General features: G+C 39.5%; 1 protein-coding gene across 5 annotated transcripts; it reads left to right on the plus strand.

Annotated features, from left to right (window-relative positions):
* Positions 1 to 946: 946 nt before the first annotated feature.
* Positions 947 to 23,827, plus strand: LOC110367908 (gastrula zinc finger protein XlCGF57.1). 5 transcript variants are annotated; one of them, XM_036131874.1, is made up of 4 exons: positions 976 to 1,085; positions 1,164 to 1,342; positions 19,927 to 20,086; positions 20,191 to 23,827. In XM_036131874.1, the coding sequence occupies exon 4, from the start codon at positions 20,191 to 20,193 to the stop codon at positions 22,027 to 22,029; it is 1,839 nt and encodes a 612-aa protein (XP_035987767.1). In that variant the 5' UTR covers positions 976 to 1,085; positions 1,164 to 1,342; positions 19,927 to 20,086; the 3' UTR covers positions 22,030 to 23,827. The 5 variants fall into 5 exon arrangements, with proteins under 5 accessions (XP_035987764.1, XP_035987765.1, XP_035987766.1 ...); XM_036131871.1 differs by having other exon boundaries at positions 947 to 1,085; positions 1,167 to 1,342; positions 19,927 to 23,827; XM_036131872.1 differs by having other exon boundaries at positions 974 to 1,085; positions 19,938 to 23,827.
* Positions 23,828 to 25,116: the final 1,289 nt, after the last annotated feature.

Genomic DNA, 25,116 nt, shown 5'->3' on the forward strand with positions numbered 1-25,116 from the left:
GGAAATTTAGAAACCAGAAAAATAGAACAGTCCTGTGGAGGTTTGTATCAAATTATTCAGCAGTATTTAGAAATAAGGTATGAAAATATGACACAAATATATCCAGATGCATCAAAAGAGGAAAATGGTAAAACAACAGTAGCAGTTTATATTCCGAAACAAAATGTTTTTAGAAAAAGAACAACAGATAATTTATATTTTTTTTCAGCAGAGATGTTGGCAATTATTTTGGCATTGCAGTGGGTGCTGGAGGTGAAGCCTAGAAATGTAGTTATCTGTTCAGATTCAATGTCTTGCCTGACTAGTTTTAAAAGTGGAAAATCTGAAAGCCGTCAAGATCTTTTAGACGAAGTTAGTTATTTGATATATGGTATAACGCAACAAAAAATAAGTATTCAATTCACATGGGTTCCAGCACACACAGGAATTGTAGGTAACGGAAAAGTAGATAAGTTGGATAAAGAAGCAATTAAGTCAAGAGAAATTGAATATGATGTCCCACTAGGTAGAGCAGAAATAAAAGTAATTATTAGAGATAAAATAAATAATATATGGCAGGAGAGATGGAATTTAGAAGAAAAATGAAGGCATTTATATAAAATACAGAAGGAGGTAATCATAAGAAATAATACTATAATCAATAGGAGAGAGGAAATATGGATTAACAGAACATGTTTTGATTTATTGTAGAAAATATATAAAAGAGAGGAAAGAACTGAAAAGGGCAATGGGAAGTTCAGTAAATATGGCTGATTTATTAGGGAAGCATCAATCAGAAAAAATTATTTAAGCACTTATTAAATATTTAAAAGATACAAAGAGAGGATTTAGCATGTATGTGCGTGTGAGTGTATACGTATGTATATAATTTAGTTATTTTAAGATTTTAAGAAATACAGGAAAATTTATTTCTGAATTACATATCCGTCCACTTGATGGCGGCAATATACAAAGTTTGTAAACTGCCAGAAAACGCTATAGAAGAAGAAGAAAAAAACAAAAGGGGAAGAAGAAGAACTTTTACATGTGACCAAAAAACCTTAGACTTGTCTTGTGAGGCCTTAAGCTGCCAACCAGAGAACTGGGTAAGAGACAAAGCTAAAGCCTCCTAGACTCTGACAGCATGTGCAGCTCGTCTTAACCGCTATTTGTCTCCGTTTTAGAAGAAGTGACAGCCTGCGAGGGAGCAGTTAGCATCAGAGCTAACTGAGAAGCTAACGGCCAGAGAAGTTTCCTGTTAGAGGAAAAGGGAAAAAGTGACTTCTCATTGAGAACACTGGACACTTATTGGACTCTGGGCTGTTTGGAGGCTTTTCTCCGAGGAACAAAAGCGAGTCTGACGGTAAGAAGCTGAACTTAATAGTAACTGTTGCATTAATTGTTTGAGCTGCAGCGATACGTGAGCGCGTCCGCCATATACGGACCAACCATAACAAAACATTGAAGTGAGCCGAAAAGCCTCGGTTTAAAGGATAACTCAACACCAAATCAACTTTTTTTTTTAATAAACTGTTAACATGGTTGTCTTATAGTATTGTCTACATATCTTGGTCATTTTTACAAAAATTAGTGCATATTTCTTGACATTGTGCTTTTGTGTCTAATATCGGAGTGTACTTCCAAGTGAGTATGTCAATACACATACATACATACATGCATACATCCATACATACATGTGTGTGTGTGTGTGTGTGTGTGTATATATATATATATATATATATATATATATATATATATATATATATATATATAAATAATGTGTATGTATGTATGTATATAATCATATAATATGTCTATGGCTGCCACTAGCGTGACGGTCTCTAGTGGCACCCACAGACATAGACGCCTTGTTGAACGGATTCTGCCTATGCTGCAGAGGCGTCAGAGCAAGGGCGTAGGTTTGATTTGAAATTTGGTAGGGACACTATTGGTCCAAAGCTTCATTGGTCCTAGGCAATATGCATGCTCGAATTTATTTATTTTTTTATGCTTGACTTGAGCGTCAGGACGTCTGTCTGAAGAGAAAAACAGTATTTCTTGCTACATTTATAGAAATTTTATAAGCACGACACACTAGATGCTGTTTGTTAATGTTTAAAGCATCACTGGAACTGATGAATTTCGAATTGGGACTTTTTTCTCACTTTGAAAAAGTTTGCATTTGAACTTACCAGCAACAGAGACAGACGGTAAATGGGTGCAAATATAGTCAAAATATCTCTGTCTGTAGATTTTATCCTGTATTTTCTTTAGAACATATAGAAATTTGCAGAGATAAATGTTGTGGGAGTTTTGGGTGGAATATTAAACAATAGTAACTGAGTTCCCATCTTTACTAAATGACGAGACGGTGGTATAACGTTCCAGCACTTTTATTGAGAAACAGAGCAGAGATTCACATAGATGGAAAGTAATCGCACCCTTCGGTTCCGCTGCAGTCTCTGTCTGCCCTGTCTCTGTCTGCCTCGCTTTTCGGGCTTCCCCTAATACTGCACCGTGGCCTTCCCATGAGACAAAACAAAGACAGTCTATCGTAAACAATCAGTATCCCTCAGCAGCTGCAGCATTTGGCCTTGCAATCAGAAAACAGTGGATCTTATACACAGACATCAGGTCTCCAGGCCTCCTCTGTCCGAGTGGTGTGAGGCCATAGTGACTTCAGAATAATAATTCTTATAACATTCCTCTCTTTTTTTTTTGATGATGGCGTCGTCAGCATCAAGACAAAACAAGATGACCCACCACTTGAAAATGTGAACAAAACACAGAGGAACCATTTCTGTAAACTCGTAAAGTGGGACCCAAAGGGTTCCCGTGTTGGAACCGGGTAGTGCTGGAACTTTTAATACAGATCAACATGAATGCTTCATAGAGCTTTAACACACAAGATCAAAGGTTTAGCTTTCATCTACAATTTAGGATTCATCTAGTTAGGTAAGGCCTGTTTTAGGTACCTATGCGCACATTATTTTAAAATTACATTAGACTATGGTAAGCTAAACCCTGTTCAGTAACCAAGGTCGAATCCGTCTACTCTGACCCACCCTGAATACCCTCCAACTCCTTTCTCCACTCACCCCTATGATGGACAATAATCCAGCACTCCAAATTTACAACACCAGGAGCAAAGGCAGGAGAGGTTCAGTGCGGGCAGGGGAAACGCCAGAAAAAGCTACCCCTAGGGGGCAGTAAAAACTGGCAAGCCCCCCTCCCAGGGAAATCTGCTCTCGGCCAATCTGAGCCTGAAAACCCTGTATTGAATCTAAGTGTTAACATTACCAGCTAATATTAAAGGGATCTTTAGAGCCAATCCGATCCTGGTTCTTCCTATATCAAATCAAAAGGTGCATAAACCATAGATCTTTGTGTGTCTGAAGCAAACAGTTTCCATTTTTTTTACCATAAAACCATATTGATCAACATGATGTAATATTAAAGTGTAGATCTCATAACACAAAAAAAATCAAACATGTGAGTCAGTGGAACAGAGCAGTTAAACAAACAGCAACACAATATGAGGAGAGTCTGAAACGTCAAGAATGCAAGGTTAAGGAAGCCTTCAGGCCATTCAGGCACAAGGCAGAAAATAATCTAATCGCGCTTAGGGTCTCTTCAGGCAACTCCTCCCGTTGAAGAATAAGGAATCAGAGTTCTCTGGCTTCTTCATCCCCAGTCCTCTTCTTGGTTCCTCCTCGCAGGCTGGACGATTGAGCTGGATGGTAATAAGCGTTCAGTTCTGGATGGGCACTGAGCATTTTATTTTGCATTTCTCTCTAATAAAACACTTTGTGAAGATGGTCTGCAGACACGAGTCCTTGTTCCCACTAGAGAACAGAAACAAGGTGTAATTAGTGTTCTTATCAAAACCCCTTTCATGTGTCATTTATTAAAACATCCTCCAAGCACTTTCACATTCAAGATATTTCTGTGCACAATTATTTAGCTTTCAGAATTCTGCAATTTAATTATTAATTAAAATAGTAATCTTTAAGTTCAAATGTATATGCAGTAAATTCTTAACAGAATGCTTTCAATGTGTGTCTTAACTGTTGTTGTCTGACAGTTGAAGTTCTCTGCAACATAATTTCATCAACATATTCGATTCATGTCATTTCCCAATTATTTTGAAAACCCAACTGAGAAAAATAAAGCCTTTCCATGTGAAAGCCTTTTCCCTCTCTCCCTCTTTTTTTTTTTAAAGAAAGCGAGGTGCTGTTCTGCACCGAAAAGACAAAATATTTACACCATGCTGTTACTGTTCAAGGACGCCATGGTTCTACAAACAAAGCAATGAGAGAGAACAGGAGCTTTTGAAAACGCTCTAACATTGTAGAACAACTAAAGCTACTTAAGCAAATCAGAATTAGTTCCCAAATTAATCCTAAAATAAAGTAAACCTTACATTGTGTACATTGTCATTATTTATTTATTTATCTTCTTAAACTGAGGATTAAGGACTTTGATTAAGAAGTTCTTGGATGAACGCGTCTCTGCGTTCCTATTTGTCTAGGCCTCTGCAATCTGATCTATGATCTATGTATTCTGAGTGCCTGGTCAGGAAAGGTTAAGGTTCTCTGAAGCTTTCTGTTTTCAGCAACCCTGAAAACCCAGAACCCTTTACAGTCAGTGTAAGGTGTCAGATGACATATGGGACCACCTTGTCGTCCCTCTGGTTCCACCAGCTGTGTCAAGTCCACAGCAGCTCGTCCTGGGTGCCATGCCCCAGGGGTCTCCACACCCCCCTGTGTGGAACGTCTCTCATTGTAAGGATCTCACCTTATGTCCCGTTCAAAACAGGAGTTCCAATGTGGGGTGTCTTTGCTGCTTTAATGTTCCTCAGAGAAAACCTTCATTCATTGATATCACCTTCAAGCTGTTACCCTTTTATCATCACAGCCCCCCAACCATCCTGACCAGATCCAAAATGTCCCCATAATCTAATCTAATTAAAATAATCTTACTTATTTTCTGCATGTAAGACGATAACCATTAAATTATCCTGATCTAAAAGCCCTCAGGTTAACGGGTTAACTGGTTAAAAAGACTTTTGAGTTATTTGTGTTCTAGTTGAAAGATATTAAATCTCCATAAATATTGTAACCATTTTACCCTGATGCTTTAATCCTAAATTTACCCATGTTAGTTAGTAGGATGTGTCATTATGCTAATTTTATTGCAACATTACCCATTTTAGCCAGTAATCTTTCTTTGCGTTTTATTGATGCCTGCCAGAGTAGCAGAAATCAGCTTACACTAAGATGTTTATTAAATAAAATGCTATTTAAAAGTTCACATCACTCTACTTATATAGTGAAAACTAATTAATTAATTTATTTATTTAACTGTTGATATAATACCCACTTAATTTATTAAGTTGCTCCATGATTCCATCAAGGTGCTTCTATAAAAGTTTTCACCTTTACATAATCTTAATGTGTTTCGTAATGTGTGTTTTGTTTTAATTGTGTACAACAAAATCTGAAGTGAAATGCATGAAGTCGTGTCTGCAGAACTCATCTGTGTTTGTTGTCGAAGGTTGTCCGATGCCTCAGTCATAGTCCTTCAATGTCCTTTTCCAGTCCAATGTCTAAATTCAGCAGCCCAACATTCTCCTTCCCTTCAAGAGTCCATCCTCCAGTCCTCACGCCTGCAAACAGAATGAATTCTGCCAGCATTTTTTGCCAAAGAAAACGCTCCATAGGTTGAAAAGAAACCACAGCAAAACAGTCACAAACATTTTAACTACAGTGTTCCCTCTAACATGACAAACATAAAAGAAACAAAAGGATAAAAAATAGATCAAACTTTGTCTCTGACAAAATAAAACTCAAAACTGGATCAGGCTGAAGTCAATGACATCACCTTTAGTCCTTGTCCCAAGGATCAGCCCCCATGGCACTGCGGCACTGTTTCTGCATTCTCTCGCATCTGAGAATGTCTAAAATGAGACTAAATCTCTATGTTAGCACATTCCTATCATATTGACCAGGTTTCTTTGCAAAGAAAAAGAAGCAGAAAGATAGAGCTGTTAATAGCAGAAAGCAACAAACATTTTTAAGACACCACCTTTCCTGCTGGAAGATCTGGCATAACTTGGTTAAAACCAAGTATAATTTAGTGTCCAAATCTGATTATAACTCCTTTAATCTGAAAGCAATAACTCAGAGAAAAACAAGAGTGTTAATAGCATGCAGTTAAAACCCTGGTCCCCTTAGTGTCCCTTTAACGTGATGTTTTTCCCTTTTTTTCTCTGATCCTGGGAAGGTTTCTATTCTTCACCTTTCCTTTGAAACTTTGTTCAAAACCCCTCCAAAAGAAAGAAAAAAAAAACGAAAGAAATGAACCAAAAAACTAAAACAAAATTGTTTTCCAAGGAGCACAATTATGTCTTTTCCAATATGACATAGGTTTTTGACTTATTACAAACTTTTTTGATATATTTCTGGTCCTTTGACCATGTGTATTTGCTGTTAGTAATACTTTTATTTATATATACCTTTTCAATCTTAATTGGTCAAGGGTGAAACTTTAAAACAATGATTTTTCCCTTTTAGTTTACTGAACTTCTAGTGTTTCTCTATAAATGATAAGAGTTTTCCCCATTATTCCGCACATTGAGAAGGCTACCCAAAACAAACCAAGATTAGAATTAAAATTTAACCCTTCAGAAGCTGGCTTTATTTTATTTTTTCCCTCTGACATAGTTTTCGTGCCCCAGGCCAGAACACACAGACCCAGCCTCTCCATAAACATTCAGATGTTTAAATCATGGTCAGATTTGTTTTCCATATCTATTGTCCTTCTCAGGTTATACTGTCCCTCTGAGGATCGCCTCAGCTCAGCATAACTAATAACATCAGATGATTTCGTAACTGATGACGCGTGTAACGTGGCCTTCTGATATTTTGACGCTTCTCAAAATTTCTCATTAGTTGCATTCAAATTCCAAGTTAAAAAATAAATAAAATAAATGAATAGAAAAACCTTAGAAAAGCAACCATATTTAGTTCCATACAGTTTGTTCAAAGCACAGTTTTCCCTCATCTATTTAAATCAAAAATCTTGTATATCTAAACTTCTTTCAACTGGACTGGTTTGTGATGAATCATTATTATTATAAGCAATGAGATCTCAGTAATTTTAAATTACTTTAGGGCTAAAAAACAAGTGATAGGATCTCAGCCTAAATTTGTAAAACAGTAAACTTAACAAGCTTATGTAACGCTTATTTCCAATTTCTAACAAAGCTGAAATATTTCCGTTCAAGCCATGTTAATATCTCCGTGTATCAATTTAATTTGGTCCTGATATTTAATGTTAAAAAACAAACTTTGTTATTTAAATCTCTCTTTTACTGTACCTCTATTGTTAACATAGTCCATGCTTAAAATGTCATTTGAATTACGGAGCTGCAGTTCTCCCAAAACAAATGAACATTCTGAAACAATGAACATTACTTTTACCCCGAATTAATTCACACAGACGAACGTTTAGTTACATAGATACATACACACGTACGGTTACATACAAACGATGACATTCAGACAGACAAACACGTGCAGGCCTGCTTTTTCACCATCTTAAATAGTTCTATGTTTTTCATCATTTTTAAACGTCAACGCCGAAAGATGTTTTCAACGCGTTAAGTTCCCGCTTAGTTTAAAAGGTGGAGAGCGTGCGCTGGTTACGACCCCCCGATGTTTCGTCCACACGCGGTTTTACGCTTCAGTCCCGCAAGGATACAACTCTGTGTCTCGCAGACACTTGGACGCTTACCCATTTTTGAAAGTTATACGTCGCTATTAGCAGTTTAGACCAATTTTATCCACAACGGAAGTGCCTAATCGGTCCCCACGTAAACGCTTCCCCGGTGCAACGCCTTTTTAGTTTCGTTTCCGTTTCCTTGTTTTTATCGCTTTTCTTTTTTTTTCCTTAATTTTATTTTTATTATTTAGTAGCAGTACTGCAATAAAATAAAAATAATAGTAATAATAATAATCCCTATGTGAGAAATCTGCATGTTTAATCAAATCATTTCAAATCATTTATGCATGTCATGCGTCTGGGCCCCTACGTTTTTCAGCATGAAATCGAACGTCTCACCCTGGGGCTAGGCTTGACCCTGAAAAACCTCTGCCTTTCCCCCATTTCACTGACTCTTCTGCATCCAGACTCTTTTTTTTTTTGTTTGTTTTTATTTATTTTATCCTTTTTTTGTGTTTTTATTGTTATTTTCTACTCGTCTTTAGCACGATCGACCAACTAAAATGAAAGGCCTCACATCTGATGGTCGGCTTTTTGGTATAATGGTCGGGGTCCCCACTTATCAAAGCTGCAAACGTCTTCGCAACAGTCAAGGACTTAAGCATCCCTGCCGCTTTCATCCACAACAGAAGTGGACAGCCTCTTGCACAAACCCAAGACAAGAGGACTTTAATGGACCAGCTGGAAACTGCTCAGCCGGTCACCTGTTCTCCAGGTGAAAATCACTCTGCCCCTCCTTCCCCCTTGTGGGAAAGTCCGTATTTCAGCTGAAAACGTATTCTAATTAAATTTTGAATTTTAGTTTAATGTTTAAACCTTAGTCACCGTTCGGTATTGCGAACCCTGTTTTATTTGCCTTAAGGATTAAATATAATTCATTATTTCTACCGGCTTTTACTTTTACTACCTTTTAGGTTTACAGTTTTAAATTTTAAAATTTCTTGAGGTATACTTTAAAATGGGGTTTAAAATTTAAAAGCTTGCAAGCATTTTTGACCAATCGCGTTTGTTTTTAAAAGAGCTGGAAAATAATCCCCTTACCGTCTCATGAAAGAAAGGTTCGGATCTTCGCGCCGACGCCCAGAGACGCTCCGAGACCAAGAGCTCCTCCACATCCCTTGAAAATCCATTCGGGGTACCAAAGGCCGGATAACCTCTCCGGGCCGGCCAAAGCAGCTCCTGTCCCCGGACTCCCTCGCTCGTCGGTCAGAGATCTTGTTCGTTTACGCCAAATTGGCGACCGCGGCAGGACTCAGATTGGCCGAGAGCAGATCTCCCTGGGAGGGGGCCTTGCAGTTTTTACTGCCCCCTAGGGGTAGCTTTTTCTGGAGGTTCCCCTGCCCGCACTGAACCTCTCCTGCCTTTGCTCCTGGTGTTGTAAGTTTGGAGTGGTGGATTATTGTCCATCGTAGGGGTGAGTGGAGAAAGGAGTAGGAGGGTATTCAGGGTGGGTAAAGAGTAGACGGATTCGACCTTGGTTAATGAACAGGGTTTAGCTTACCATAGTCTAATGTAATTTTAAAATAATGTGCGCATAGGTATCTAAAACAGGCCTTACCTAATTAGATCAATCCTAAATTGTAGACAAAAGCTAAATCTTTGATCTTGTGTGTTAAACCTCTTTGAAGCATTCATGTTGATCTGTACTAAAAGTTCCAGCACTGCCCGGTTCCAACACGGGAACCCTTTGGGTCCCACTTTACGAGTTTACAGAAATGGTTCCTCTGTGCTTGGTTCACATTTTCAAGTGATGGGTCATCTTGTTTTGTCTTGATGCTGACGACGCCATCATCAAAAAAAAAAAAAAAAAAAAAAAAGAGAGGAATGTTATAAGAATTATTATTCTGAAGTCACTATGGCCTCACACCACTCGGACAGAGGAGGCCTGGAGACCTGATGTCTGTGTATAAGATCCACTGTTTTCTGATTGCAAGGCCAAATGCTGCAGCTGCTGAGGGATACTGATTGTTTACGATAGACTGTCTTTGTTTTGTCTAATGGGAAGGCCACGGTGCAGTATTAGGGGAAGCCCGAAAAGCGACACAGACAGAGACAGGGCAGACAGGGACAGGGCAGACAGAGACCGCAGCGGAACCGTGGGGTGCGATTACTTTCCATCTATGTGAATCTCTGCTCTGTTTCTCAATAAAAGTGCTGGAACGTTATACCACAGTCTCATCATTTAGTAAAGATGGGAACTCAGTTACTATTGCTTAGAATTCCACCCAAACCTCCCACAACAATAAACCTCACCCTTATTTTTTTATCTAACATACTCACTCTGTATCATAAAACACAGCAAAATTGTACTTTCAAGGGACTGCAAATACATTTATTCTATTTACTCTGCACTGAAAGTAGAACTGTAACTGATACAAACAGCATTTAAAATATTACATTCAAATTTCAACAAAGGTACAACTGGGCGGTAGTTGCTCTCTTTAGCCCATTTCATATAATTTATCTTAACATTCCAAACACATTTCTTACATCATATATCTGAAGTGTAGATAACAGCTTCTCCTTACCTATATCCTCTCAGACAACTAATTATTTCACTAACAATGGTGAGTTGTCAATGTTTAAATGTGCAGTAATTCTTAACACATAAGCAGCATGGAGGACCCAATACTGTACTTCGAGTAAGACGGTGACACCAAGACTGAATTGTTACATGAGTGGTTGTCCATTTTATCATTGAAATGAGAACATATTAATATAGTATTGGTATATACTAGTATGACTATTAAAGAGCAGCAGATTAAACTTTAAGATATGTAAAGTCCTATATTAAATTAATTTAAAATAACGGGGATTGTAACAGCGTTCTTTTCTTTGTGTTGGCCAAGTAAACCAAACACATTTTCCTTTCGATACGGATAACTTGGTATGTATCTTCATTATTTTTTCTAACATTTTGCATTATGTTGTCATTTTATAATACATGAGTTTTACGGTGCAATGTACTCAAGTCATTCAAAGGCTGTCGCACATAGCAATGCTATAGGCTAATGCTAGTGGGTTTCTTTTAAATATGTGATCTGGGATAATGCTCTTCAACTATATTTAAAGGTTATCGTTTAAACTACCATTTAAATGTATTTATTATACGTTAATGCCAGCAGAGCAATTCACTTTTGTTTTTGTAGAGAGGGAGGACTATGAAAAGTTCTGTGTGTACATTGTGGATGAAATCAAAGTTTTTGCAAGATTGGAATAACTTCTGTAAATAAACACATTTACAAGTAAACATATGTCTTCATTGCTACAGCCTTTCCACATCTTAATGTAAAGGAGGGTCACATACTAATCAGTATAGCTTAGGAATTTAGGTACGACTATTACAACCTGTCCTCATTTTCACCCTCCAGTATCCTGTGGAACGATGTCTCCCAGTGTACTCTGACACCCTCATGACCAGGTGCTTTCAGAATGCCAATGTATTTGAGTTATCATTTTCTTTGTAAGAATTCATATTAACTATCAATAACCCATTAAAAGGTCCCATACGTTGTAGAATATTTTTGGTTGATCCTCAAAGAAAGTATTTAACTTTTTAAATTTTTAGGAACATCATCAAATCAGAAAGCCACATTGATGCCTTAGGTGGTAATTGGGATTTCCATTCTAAAAGTATTCTCCTTCGAGCAATCAGAGTTGCAAAAGCAATAACATTTTTCTCGCTAGTGGCTATCACAGTGTTAACCCCAAATATAGCTAATTAAGGGCTAGGTTGTAGACATAGGTCAAAAGCAACATTCAAAATCCCAAATATTGATTTCTAAAACCGTCCCAACTTAGAGCATGACCAGAACATATGCGCTAAGTCTGCGTTGGTGGCTCTACAGCAATCACACGTGTCATCTATTTCAGGATATATTTTAGCAAGTCTGACCTCACTATAGTGAGTACGGTGGAGAATTTTAAATTGAATCAGATTGAGACAGACACAAGAAGTTCCTTTCACACAGTTAAGAGCTCTAACCTACGTCTCATCTGAAATGACTGTCCCTAATTCTTCTTACCATTTTGTCTTGATGTCTGTTGATACGCTATTAAATTATATAATTGAGTTATGTAAATTAGAGATTTGGCCCTTTAAAGTTATGGGGATCTTTAGTATAACATCCCAGTTTGAATTCTCAAGTAATTGAGGAAACGGTAGGTTGTCCGTTTGAATAAAGTGGTGTATCTGAAGATGCGCCGCTTGATTCGTATCTTCTGAAGTGTTTTTTGGCCAAATCTGTGAAAGTAGGAAAAATATTATCTATGAAAAAATCCTTACATGTAGTACATAAACGTAGCTTCAAGATCGATGGCTGGAAAAGGGTGGTTATTACATATGGGAATTAGCATAGAAAGGTCAGACAATTAAAATGTTTGCCTAAACTGTATCCAAATTCTGAATGTTGAGCACACTACCGGACTTGAGGAAAACCGTGATGGGGAGAGAGGTAGTTTTGTTACTAACAGTGCATGAAGTGATGACAGATTACAGAGCTTTGCCTCTTTACTGCACCAACCCGTGTCTGGAGCCTGAAACCAGTAAATTATTTTTTGCGGATTTGGAAAGGAAAGGAAAGGTCTCAGGCAGATAACAAATTACAAGCCTAAAACCCCCCTCTCCATGAACGATCGACAGTTGGCAAACGACCTTAACACCTTCTACTGTCGTTTCGACAGACAAAGGGACAGTCCTGCAATAGGGGGTTTTCAGCTGACGTCACGCTCACGTGACTACTCAGCGCGTCCGCCATATTGGGTGGCAGTCATTTCGCACCGTTGACCTGCATTGTATGACGCCTTAGGCAGTATTGGAAGTGAACAATGGGGAAAACGTGTTTAATGGTTGGTTGCACGGCCCGTGGAGGTGGAGATCAACGCTCTTTCTATCGCCTACTAGCCGTAATAGTGAATCAATGTGAAAAAACAAAACAGCTCTCTGAACAACGCCGTCACCTATGGCTGACACGGATATCCAGGTCCGATTTGGACGGTGTTAAGCTGGAGTCTGCGGTGCTCACTTTGTCACAGGTAATTAACTGTTAAGTATTTAAAACATGTAAGAAGAATATATTAATAATAGGGCTTGGGCGTTATGACTTATTACTTTCCGCGGCCTCCGCCGCCTCTACTGCCTATTACTACCGTGTACTGTACTCCCTCTCTCAGCCGTGTTTTAATTTGATTAAATTTACCTTAACTTGATTTCAACCATGGTAAACCGTTGCTGTATTGTGGGCTGTAACAGCGCGACACATGATCGCCATGGGAAAACATAGAAACAGATTAATTTTCCACAGCTTTCCTGCCTGGAGGCGCAACCACGGAGAACAACTGTTAGTGATAACAAAGAGTCGTCGGCTCGCTTGGATCGCGGCTGTAAGTCGACCGAACATAACTTTCCACAGTATCCCGATGTCAATGAGAGTGTGCTCTAAACGTTTGAAACACATAGCAGCAAGTTAAAAGTACATTACATGCGCGAGTGGTTGTTAGCGCTAACGGTTAGCATGTGCCAGAGCTCGTCTGAGCGCAGCTTACCTTTGAACGAGTTACAGAGATAACAAAGAGTCGTCGGCTCGCTTGGATCGTGGCTGTAAGTCGACCGAACATAACTTTCCACAGTATCCCGATGTCAATGAGAGTGTGTTCTAAATCTTTGAAACACATAGCAGCAAGTTAAAAGTACATTACATGCATGAGTGGTTGTTAGCGCTAACGGTTAGCAGCTACTAAACTAGCATGCGCCAGAGCCCGTCTGAGCGCAGCTTACCTTTGAACAAGTTGCTGTGTTCCCACTGTTTGCTGGCTTTATGATCTGCAGCTCCTACCGGCGCCAATACGGTAAATACAACTTAATTTTGCACTGGTCATTGTTCTGCTTAAATAATTAAAGCCGCGAGCGGCGTCGATCAGCCCTGCAGCCAAGCGCCTTCGCACACTGCCGGCCGCCGGCTGTTAGCCACTGCAGAAGCATGCGACGCATTTGCGTCGGATTGTTTACATTTTTACCATCTTATTAAAACTCACCCGTCCACGTATGATGGCGATTTCCTTGATGTACATAACCAGATGTGAACTGGTTGTGAGCCTCTAGACCCTTGTAAGCTCTCATTTCCTCAAGAGTGTGCAGAGGGTTTTCACCGAACACCAGGTAATGCATCTGGATTACGGCTAAACAAGGCACCGTGGAGGGCATACGGGTCCATATGGTCGATCACGGAACATTTCCTCAGGTATACGTCCTTATCTGGTCGCTCTAGCCCGCTGGCGTACTTATCCATTCGCGATACGATAATACGTGTACGGCAACTAGAGATAAGGAAGTGAACCACCCAATATGGCGGACCGGAAGTTGGCCAGTGACGTCAGTGAAAACCCCCTATAACCCCCCACGACTCCACCCAACAGATCACCTCCATCTCCTCCCCAATGACATCTCTTTCCATTCATGAGAGAGATGTTAACAAACTCTTCAGAAGACAGAACCCCAGGAAAGCTGCTGGACCAGACTCAGTCTCTCCATCCACCCTGAAGCACTGTGCTGACCAGCGGTCTCCAGTGTTCACAGACATTTTTAACACCTCATTGGCAACATGTCACGTGCCAGCCTGTTTCAAATCCTCTACTATTATTCGTGTTCCCGAGAAGCCAAGGACCACAGGACTTAATGACTTTAGACCCGTCGCTCTGACCTCTGTGGTCATAAAGTCCTTTGAGCGCCTCGTGCTTTCACACCTAAAAGAAATCACAGACCCCCTCCTGGACTCCCTACAGTTTGCCTACAGAGCCAACAGGTCTGCAGACGACACTGTCAATTTGGCCCTTCACCACACCCTCCAGCACCTGGACTCTGCAGGAACCTATGGCAGGATCCTGTTTGTGGATTTCAGCTCTGCCTTCAATACAATCATCCCAGCTCTACTTCAGGAGAAGCTCTGCCAGCTGAACGTGCCCGACTCCACCTGCAGGTGGATCAAAGACTTCCTGTCTGACAGGAAGCAGCCCATGAAGCTGGGAAAACATGTCTCTGACTCTCAGCTCATCAGCACTGGTTCCCCACAGGGCTGTGTTCTTTCTTCTCTGCTCTTCTCCCTGTACACCAACAGCTCCACCTCCAGTCATCAGTCTGTAAAGCTCCTGAAGTTCGCGGACGACACCACTCTCATCGAACTCATCTCTGATGGTGACGAGTCCGCCTACAGGTGGGAGGCTGACCATCTGGTGACCTGGTGCAGGGAGAACAACCTGGAGCTCAACGCTGTAAAAACAGTGGAGATGGTTGTGGACTTCAGGAAGAACTCAGCCCCAGCTACCCCCATCACCCTCTGTGACTCCACCATCGGACACTGTGGAGTCTTCTGCACTTCCTGGGAACTATTATCTCCCAGGACCTACAGTGGGAGCTGAACATCAACTCCCTCACCAAGAAAGCCCAGCAGAGGATGGACTTACTGAAGAAGGCAGCTGAAGAAATTCAACCTGCCAAGGACAATGATGGTGCAGTTCTACTCCTCCATCATTGAGTCCATCCTCACCTCCTCCATCACCATCTGGTACGCTGGTGCCACTGCTAAGGACCAGGGCAGACTGCAGCGTGTCGTCAGGTCTGCAGAGAAGGTGATTGGCTGCAATCTTCCATCTCTCCAGGACCTGTACGCCTCCAGGACTCTGAGGCGTGCAGGGAAGATTGTGGCTGATCCCTTCACCCCAGTCACAGACTATTTCAGTCACTTCCCTCTGGCAGGAGGCTGCGTTCCATCAGGACCGCAACCTCACGCCACAAGAACAGTTTTTCCCCTATCTGCTACCAGCCTTATGAACAAGGCCAAGAGCCGTCCGTGAATCTGGACACTGTCTCTCTCCCCCGTTCAGGACTTACAAGCTCCTGCGTTACATTGACGCACAGTCTGCTGAGTGTATACAGCTTCTGTGTATATATCCTTTTACTTCTTATTTCACTGTATTCTTATTTTATGTATGCACCATCAATACCAAGTCAAATTCCTTGTAAGTGCAAACCTACTTGGTGATTAAACTTGATTCTGATTCTGTTGTAAGCCCAGGGTATCACCATATGTCCTGCTCAAGAGTTCCAAGCAGGAGTTCCAATATTAGGTGCCATTGCAGCTTTGATGTTCCTCAGAGTTAACCTTCATTCATTGATATCGTCTTCAAGCTGTTACCTGTTTGTCATCACAGCCACCCCGCAATCCTGACCAGATCCAAAATGTCCAACTAATCTAATTGGCTTTATGTCTTTTCAATAATGTAAGAGGAAAATCTTTAAATTATCCTGGCCTAAAAGTCCCCTAGGCTAATAGTTAGCTAAACTCATTAATATGTCTATTCTTTCATCAGAATGTTTTAATGCCAGAATGCCATCTGGAACAAACTTCCAGAAAACTGTAAAAGTGCTGAAAGCCTGAGTTCCTTTAAATCGAGATTAAAAACACATTTGTTTAAAATTGCCTTTGAATGTTCAAGTTAAACTGTTTTACTGTTTTCATATGTTCTTTTTTTTATTCCTATATTTTAATCATGTAAAGCACTTTGCATTGTCTCTGTACTGAATTGTGCTATATAAATTAATTTGCCTTGCCTTGCCTAATATCTGGTTAAAAGTAGAATTATTGGGTTATTTGAGTCCGAGTAAAGTTATTAAATCTCCATAAATCTTGTAGGTAACTGCGTGTAATTCCAAAACAATTGTTCACTGGTGCTTTAATCCCCAATTTACCCACGATAGTTAGGAGTCATTATGCTAATTTTGCAGTCTTATCCATTTGAGCCTGTAACCCTTTTTTGTGCTCTATTTGTCTACCAGAGTGGCAGACCTTAGCGGCATCCTAATTATTTGCGTCTTATTTGCGCCTCTGCTTACTTTTAAGATGTCCAGTAAATAGGGTGTTTGCTATTTTCCCGTTCGCATTAGCAGTTAGTGTAAAGCTTTAGGTTACTCCGCTTAGATAATGAAAAATGAATTAATTCATTAATTTATCCTATATAACTGTTGATGTAATGCCCACTTAATTTATTAGGTTGTTGTATGATTCCATCACGTAAATAAATATTTTGGTGCAAAATAATTTTCTTAATGCTCTTTCCCATTTCTTCTCATGCTGTGTTTTTTAACGAAGCTTGTTATATCTTAAGGTTGCCTCTTTAAAAGTTTTCACCTTTACATAATCATCAATGTGTTTTGTAATGTGTATTTTGTTTTTAATTGTGTACAGGAAAATCTGAAGTGAAATGCAGGAAGGTGTGTCTGCCAAACTCATCTTTGTTTCTGTTGCTGACAAGTCCGTTGATGGTTCCCCAACGCTTCTGTTTTAGCCCCCTGCTAGTTGTCATACATTTTCAGAGTACTTTCATGCCCCCAAGTCTGAATTTTGGTCAGCCGCACACCATCTCTACAGCAAAAGCCCTCATCCACGAACCCCCAAGATCGCGCCTTCATCTCTGAAAGCAGAAACGCACTCCGCCAACATTTTTTGCCAAAGAAAGCTTCCTAAGTTGAAAAGAAATTACAGTAATCTAGTCACAAACATTTTAACTACAGTGTTCCCTCTAATAAAAAAACATAAAAAGAAATAAAATAAAAAATACAAAAATAAAATAGAATATTCCTCTTCCAAAATTTTAATCAAAAACTGGATTAGGCAGAAGTCAATGACATCACCTTTTCTCTTTGTCCCCAGAATCAGCCCTAATGTCACGGCAGCACCATCTGGTACTCACTCGCATCTGAGAATGTCTAAAAAGAGACTAAAATCTCTGTTAGCACATTCCAATTATATTGACCAGGTTTCTTTGCAAAGAAAAGAGCAGAACGCAGGATAGGAGTGTTAAAAGCAGTAAAGCAACAAAATCACTATATAATACTGTTTATCTTAACACTATATTTCAATAAATGAATCCTCTCTACTAGGCTAGTGAAACTTAATTAAACTACTAAGCAAAACTAAGATAAAAAGAAACTAAGCAAAGGACTATTTACATGCAAAAGAAACAAAAGACAAAACAAAAGTGGTTGATCACCATCAGAATAATTGGGGGAATCCTGGTGCACTGCAGATCTGATTTAAAGAACATGGAATGAAGTTCAGTTAGCTTAACTAATTTAGAACAACATTTGGCATGTGTTTCAATCCATTCACAATGCAAATCCTGAGTTGCACAAAACATTATTTGAGAAAATAACATTTCAAAGAATGATTTTCTCGGTAACAATCTGGAAACGTTATGAACGGCCGATTTTATTAATGCAATTCTACCTCCGAGAGGCAGGGGTCGCTGCAGCGATTGGAAAACCATCCCCACACATCAGGTCTCGGTTTGCCTGGTGTCAAAATAATCTGTATTGGTGTTGGCCTTAAAAAACCTGTTTCGATCGACCTCTAGTTTGAACCAAGGAGTAAACATTATCGTCTGTGGCCACAAGAGGGCTTGCAAGGGTTGTGAAAACTATGCTGCTCCTGTACCACTTAAAAATGTATTGAAACATTGACTTATAGACAAAGACTAAACACGCCTGATCTCCAGCTGGCCTCCTGCCACTGCTGTGTTAGTGCGAGATGCCCTGGAGAATAATGCATGAACATGAAAACAATCACTACGCATACAGCGTCTTACTTTACAGGAAATAATGTCCATATGAAGCGCTGGTCTGACTTTTTTCTACTCGCTGTCTCGCAAACACGTTTCATTTAAGAGTTGCAACGCAGGTTTTTTGGTTCAACTTTTCTAATTAAATCTCATTAAAGTCAGCTGGTCTGTGTGCTGGTCGTTAGCTGTTCTTGTGTTGAACGAATAACTGAGTAAACAGTTGCCTCTGATTTAAGCCTGTTTGCTGTTGTGACAGAGTGGTGTAGCTACAGCAGCTCTGATCTCTGTTACATTTGTAGGATTTTTCATGTAAAAATTGTTTTGCTGACTTATTTTGTGAGTTTAAATGTATCCCAAGTTGTATTATGGGATACATGCTTATATTCATACATATACTTGTCGGTAGAAAGGAGTTTATTACAGCGAGCCTGTCCAAAATATCAACAAAAAGCAAATAGAGCTCTGGTGTCAGAAAAGTATCGGTATCTACAGATACACAAATTCTGGTATCAGAATTGGATCGGAAGTGAAAAAATGTGGATCGGTGGAGCCACAGTTCGCCAGTCACAGAGCTGGTTTAAAGTTTTTTTTGTTTTTTTTTAACTTCGCAAAAATTTAATAATGCTTTTTATAAACTTATGAGTTGTGATAATTCATCGCTGTGCAATAACAGGCAAAGCAGAGCTTGATTGTTGTAATGTGTGATTTGTGTTAAATTAAAATGTCGTCGTCATAGCTATGGTTACGTGTCCCACATTGTCCCTCACCAGCATCCTGTTGTTCCACATTTGCTTATTTGAAATCTGATCACCCTAGATGGGAAGCATTTTCTATACCTACTATTTGCTTAAAGGATCGAGTCTGCTATTTTTCCAGAAGTTTCCCTGAGTCCATTTCTGAATAACTACACATGTGCAAGACAATTTAACTGCTGTTCTGCTCCTCAGGGGATCACATGAAAAAAAATCTCTCAAATCCACTCTTGTCTTGTTTCTTTCTGCTGAGGCCTTCATCTTCTTCTCATAAACTGGACGCAGTTTGCTTCTTGCGACTCTAAGCCATGTTCAGAGTATGCAGTGTGAGCAGCGGAGCTACAATGAACGGCTAACACTGAAGCTAACTGCTAAGCTAAGCGCTAAGCTAACCAGATACATAAACACTAGAAGTGCACAGCCAGCAAACGGAAACTATCAAGGAACGAGCAGCACACTGGCATTATGTGAGCGCGTCAGAATGATGACAAGTGGGACAGCCAATAGATAAAGGGATTCTACCAGAACTTGAGGGGCAGAGGGGGGGGGTGAGAACAGGAACAAAACTCTGAGCAATCCTCACCTTCTCCAAATAAGAGGATTGGTTTGAGATTTTACAGTGCTGCGGCTTTAACAAAGATCTACTTTTAATCTCCTTTTTCTGAGCTCAAGCTTTTGAAACCCAAACATTTACAGTGTCACACAGAAAATATACAAGCAGTGACATTGTCTGGGTTTGAATTAAAGTTACACTTTACTTTGTAAATCTAATTAATATCTTCTGTTTTTCTCTCCTCAGACATTTCACAGCCTCTTGTTCTCTTGGAAGGTTCTTGCTGATCAATCTGCCAGTGGCCAAGAGAGGAACTTCATTATTAACCTGAAGGAACCAAACACCAAAGACATGAAAGAGGAAGAACCAGAACCTCAAGGAATTAAAGAAGAACAGCTTGGACTGTGTATCTTTCCAGATGAAGAGCAACTTGTTAAGCAGGAGACAGATACCTTTGTAGGGTTTTCTGCTTGTGACAAACTATTTCAAGTTGAACCTGAACAGCAACAGATGAACGTGACAAAGGAGGAACCAGAACCTGTACAGATTAAAGAGGAACATGGGGATCTCTGGAGTAATGAGGATGAGGAGCAGCTTGTAGTGAAGCAGGAGGCTGACACCTTTAAGGTGACTCCTCTGGATTTAAAATATGACACAAATGAACCAGAAGAGAAAATGAACCAACTTGTCAATGCAGACTCCCCTGAAGGTGAGAAGCAACATCAGCAGGATAATAATCAAGAAGAGTCAGGATCAAACACAGATGAAGAGCTAAAGCATAAAAAGAGACGAGAGAAAACCAAAGATCACAGTGATGGTTCAAAACTAAAAAGACATAAGACCAATAAACCTTGTGAAGCATGTGGTAAATGTTTCACCAAGTGTAGATGTTTGACTAATCAAATTAGGAAAAATAGAGGAGAGAAATCTTTACTGTGTGTGCTTTGTGGAAAAGGTTTCCTCAGTCAAAGTAATTTAAATATCCACATGAGAGCCCACACAGGGGAGAAGCCTTTCTCTTGTCCAACTTGTGCAAAAGGGTTTTCCACTAAAGGTTACCTGAACATTCACATAAGAATTCATACAGGTGAAAAGCCGTACACATGTGAAATGTGTGCTAAATCTTTTAGCTGCAGTAATCATCTGTCTTGTCACATGAGAATGCACACAGGGGAGAAGCCTTTCTCCTGTCCCACTTGTGCAAAAGGATTTTCCACTAACGGTTACCTGAGTAAGCACATAAGAACACATATGGGCGAGAAGCCATACGCATGTGGAATGTGTGATAAATCTTTCAGCTTAGGTAGTAATTTAGCTCGTCACATGAGAATACATACTGGTGAGAAGCCATTTTCCTGTCCAACATGTGCAAAAGAGTTTTCCTTGAAAGGTAGCCTGAGTAAGCACATAAGAACTCATACGGGGGAGAAGCCATATGCTTGTGGAATGTGTGATAAATGCTTCAGCTGCAGTAGTCATCTGGCTTGTCACATGAGAATACACACAGGTGAGAAGCCTTACCATTGTCAAGTGTGTGATAAATCTTTCAGCGCTGGTAGTTATTTAGCTCGTCACATGAGAACACATACTGGTGAGAAGCCATTTTCCTGTCCAACATGTGGAAAACAGTTTTCCCATAGAAGTAACCTGATTACGCACACAAGAACTCATACGGGCAACAAGCCATACGCATGTGGAATGTGTGATAAATCTTTCAGCGATGGTAGTTCTTTAGCTGGTCACATGAGAATGCACACAGGTGAGAAGCCATTTTCCTGTCCAACTTGTGAAAAAGCGTTTTCCCTGAAAGGTAGCCTGAGTAGGCACATAAGAACTCATACGGGCGAGAAGCCTTATCATTGTAAATTGTGCGATAAATCTTTTACTTCCTCAAATAGTAGGCTTACACATATGAGAACTCACACAAGCGAGAAGCCTTATCATTGTAAAGTGTGCAATAAACCTTTCCGCACTGGTAGTAATTTAACTGTTCACATGAGAACGCATACTGGTGAGAAGCCATTTTCCTGTCCAACATGTGGAAAAGAGTTTTCCCATAGAGGTAACCTGATTACACACATAAGAACTCATACGGGGGTGAAGCCATACAATGGTGAAATGTGTTATAAATCTTTCAGCATTGGTAGTCATTTAGCTAGTCACATGAGAACGCACACTAGTGAGAAGCCTTTTTCCTGTCCAACTTGTGCAAAAGAGTTTTCCCATAAATGTAGCCTAAGTAAGCACATAAGAACTCACACAGGGGAGAAGCCTTTTCATTGTAAAGTGTGCAATAAATCTTTTACTTCCTCTAGTAGTAGGATTCAACATATGAGAACTCACAGGTGAGAAGCTGTATGCTTCTGAAGCGTGTGCTAAATCTTTCAGAAACAGTTGTCATCTGGCTGATCACATGCTAACTCACAGGTGAGAAGCCTTTCCTGTGTCTGATGTGTAGAAAATGTTTCTTCAAGCAAAGCAATCCAAGTGTCCACATGAGAATCCATGGTGATGAGAGGCCTCACTCTTCAGATGCATATTAAAATCAGTGACTGTTGTAAATTAGCTAAACACAACATACAGATTTGTTTAATCACATTAGATCACAAGTTCCAACTTCTGCTTATTCATGGATTTATGGAGACATCTACCGAACAACTATAAAGGACTTGATATGACTGTTAGATTGTTAGAGCCAGGTTTTAGGAGATCAAAATTTTGTCATTCCTCTCGTTCATTTGGATAAATTATTGGGCTCATCTGACACTAAAATATAAAATATACTCATCCTTCATAAAAGTTAAACTTCTTTACTATCAAAGTTAACTATTTTTTAGCGCTGTTAATAGTTCAACCCACCCTGACAAAAACTATTTCCATAAAGAAAACCCAGATCATGATGCTGCCAACACCAAGTTTCACTGTGGATGTAATGTGTGTTTTAATGATGTCTGAGGTTGATTTATTGCAAACATGCCTTTTAGAGTTCAGTTTCATCTCAGGGATGTGAACGCCACCCATATTTGCTAAATTCCTGCATGAACTCAAAAAGTGGTTTACTGTTTGTTACCTATTGTAACCCTGAAGATTTTTATGTTGAATTATACAGAATGTATTTTGTCATTGTATGAACGTTAAAGGTATAAAAGTTGAATTTTCTGTGGTCATAGCTTTCCTAAAAACTCAGCTTTTGGGGCTTGTATGAGGTCTTGATGTTGTCTCACTGCTTGTAGGAGGTGATTTGACAGGGCGGCTCTTTTCGATGTGGTCTTGGCTCAGGCTGTCAGCAGCCAACTGTTCATAGTTCAATAAGTCACCACTTCTAGGTAGCTAGCAGAACACAACTGAGTGTGATTAGTGTTCTTATCCAGATCAATACTGTCATCCTTTACATAAAACCTTCTTCAAGCAATTTACCAATCAGATATTCTTGTCCACGTTTACTTTCAACTTAGCCTAGAAGTTCTGCAATGTAATCATTACATGCAAGCTAACAGATATATGAATGTATAGTCGGCAGTATTTATCAGTATTAAAAACAAGTCTCAAACGTGTCTTACCTTTCAATGCCTGGTAGTTCAATGTTATCTGTAACATAATATTATCCTGCTGATTCTATAGATGTTTCTACTCATTACTATGTAGCTAAGCTCAAAATTATTGTATTTAGTAGGGTGTTAGTTTGAATAAGGACTTTTATTTTGGGATCTTGTTGCGAAATTTGTTGTTAAACCTTTTATGAACTCCTTATAATTATGTTAAAGCTGTGACTGAAGGGTTGCAGCAAAGATCAGTTGGCTCCACAAACAACGCTTCTGGCCAGCGTGTGTTTGTATTCGCAGGAGTCCAGTGGTGAGTGAGAGGCGCTTGGGGCGGACCACAGCAAGGACGCGGTGTGACTGGACCAATCCCGAGACTTCTGCGGGGTGGAACTAAGAAACTGACTTTCTTTGTGGACTCTGCTACTGTGATTTCAGCCCTTCAAGTGTATTTTAGTTCAAAATTAAGGACACAATTATCCTGGACTGGAAGCCTTCCGTTTTTAGTTGTTTTACTGATTTTAGATTATTTAAAGAAAACATTTTATTGTGTTTTTAGCTTTTTAAGAAACCGGTTTTATGAGAATTAAAAACTGCATTCCAATCTGTTCTGTTCCCTGTGTTCTGACTCACCAGCTCCCTCTAATTGTTAAAGGACCTATTGTAGCACTAAGCTACCAACTTAGTGCTTACACATACATACAGTCATGGCCAAAAGTATTAAGAATGATTCAAATGTTAATATTTACAAAGTCTACTGCTTCAGTTTTTATAGCGGCAATTTGCATATACTCCATAATGTTATAAAGAGTGATCAGTGTAACAGCAATTAATTGCAAAGTCAATATTTGCCTAGAAAATGAACTTTATCCCCCAAAACACATTTCAACGTCATTGCAGTCCTGCCTTAAAAGGAGCAGCTAACATGGTTTCAGTGATTGCTCCATAACACAGGTGTGGGTGGTGATGAGGACAGGGCTGGAGATCAATCTGTCATGATTAAGTCAGAATGACACCACTGGACACTTTAAAAAGAGGCTGGTGCTTGAAGAGAAGCTAAGCTAAGGAACTATTTACATGCAAAAAAAAAAAAAAAAAAAGAAAACAAAAGTGGTTGTTCATGATCAGAATAAGTCAGTGAATTCCGTTCACTGCAGATCTGATTAAAAAAACATGGAATGGAGTTAAACATTTGGCATGTGTTTTAATCCATTCACAATGCAAAGCCCAAGTTAACCAGGGGTCCGTTCTTCGTACGTCGCTAACTCAGTTAGCTGGATTTGATTGTTGATAATTTGGCATGGTTTTGGATTGTTCGGTTCTTCGAAACTCATCTTGAACTTGTTGTCATAGCAACATGTGCGCCAGTTTAAACCTGCTGGCGAGCAGGTTTATTTCATGTAAACAGGATTAGATCGCAGCTGTATAAGCGGAGGAGATAGGGAAGTCTGCCGTAGCCATGTCCGTTTTTACGACTGCAACCTGATGTGGAAGGTGCAAGAATAATTTGCAGAGTTTTTCGAATTAATAATAGCAATAGACAGGATTGTTTAGCGCAGCGCGACAGTGTAATTGTAGAGAGATTTTTCTTGGTGGCTGTTATAAACAGACAAACACATCATTTAACAGTGGCTTTTAAAAAAGAAAAAGTGGTGTTAAAGCCATAAATCGAAAATATTTAAGTTATTTGTATGATGGTTTGCTTTTTATTTTTATCATATTCAGTAAGAAGATTTGTTCAGGCCATTTTAATGTGAAGTTTAGTTTTACTTTGAAAGGCTTGCTTCCTCTCGAGCCGTATATTGTATTAGAAAATAATATGGATGGATTATTTAGACACAGAGAAATACAGTTTTACCGTGTAAACTGTGTATGACTTGGAAAAGAAAGAAATTCA

The sequence above is a fragment of the Fundulus heteroclitus genome, unplaced genomic scaffold (assembly GCF_011125445.2).
Source record: "Fundulus heteroclitus isolate FHET01 unplaced genomic scaffold, MU-UCD_Fhet_4.1 scaffold_46, whole genome shotgun sequence".
NCBI classification, from domain to species: Eukaryota; Metazoa; Chordata; class Actinopteri; order Cyprinodontiformes; family Fundulidae; genus Fundulus; species Fundulus heteroclitus.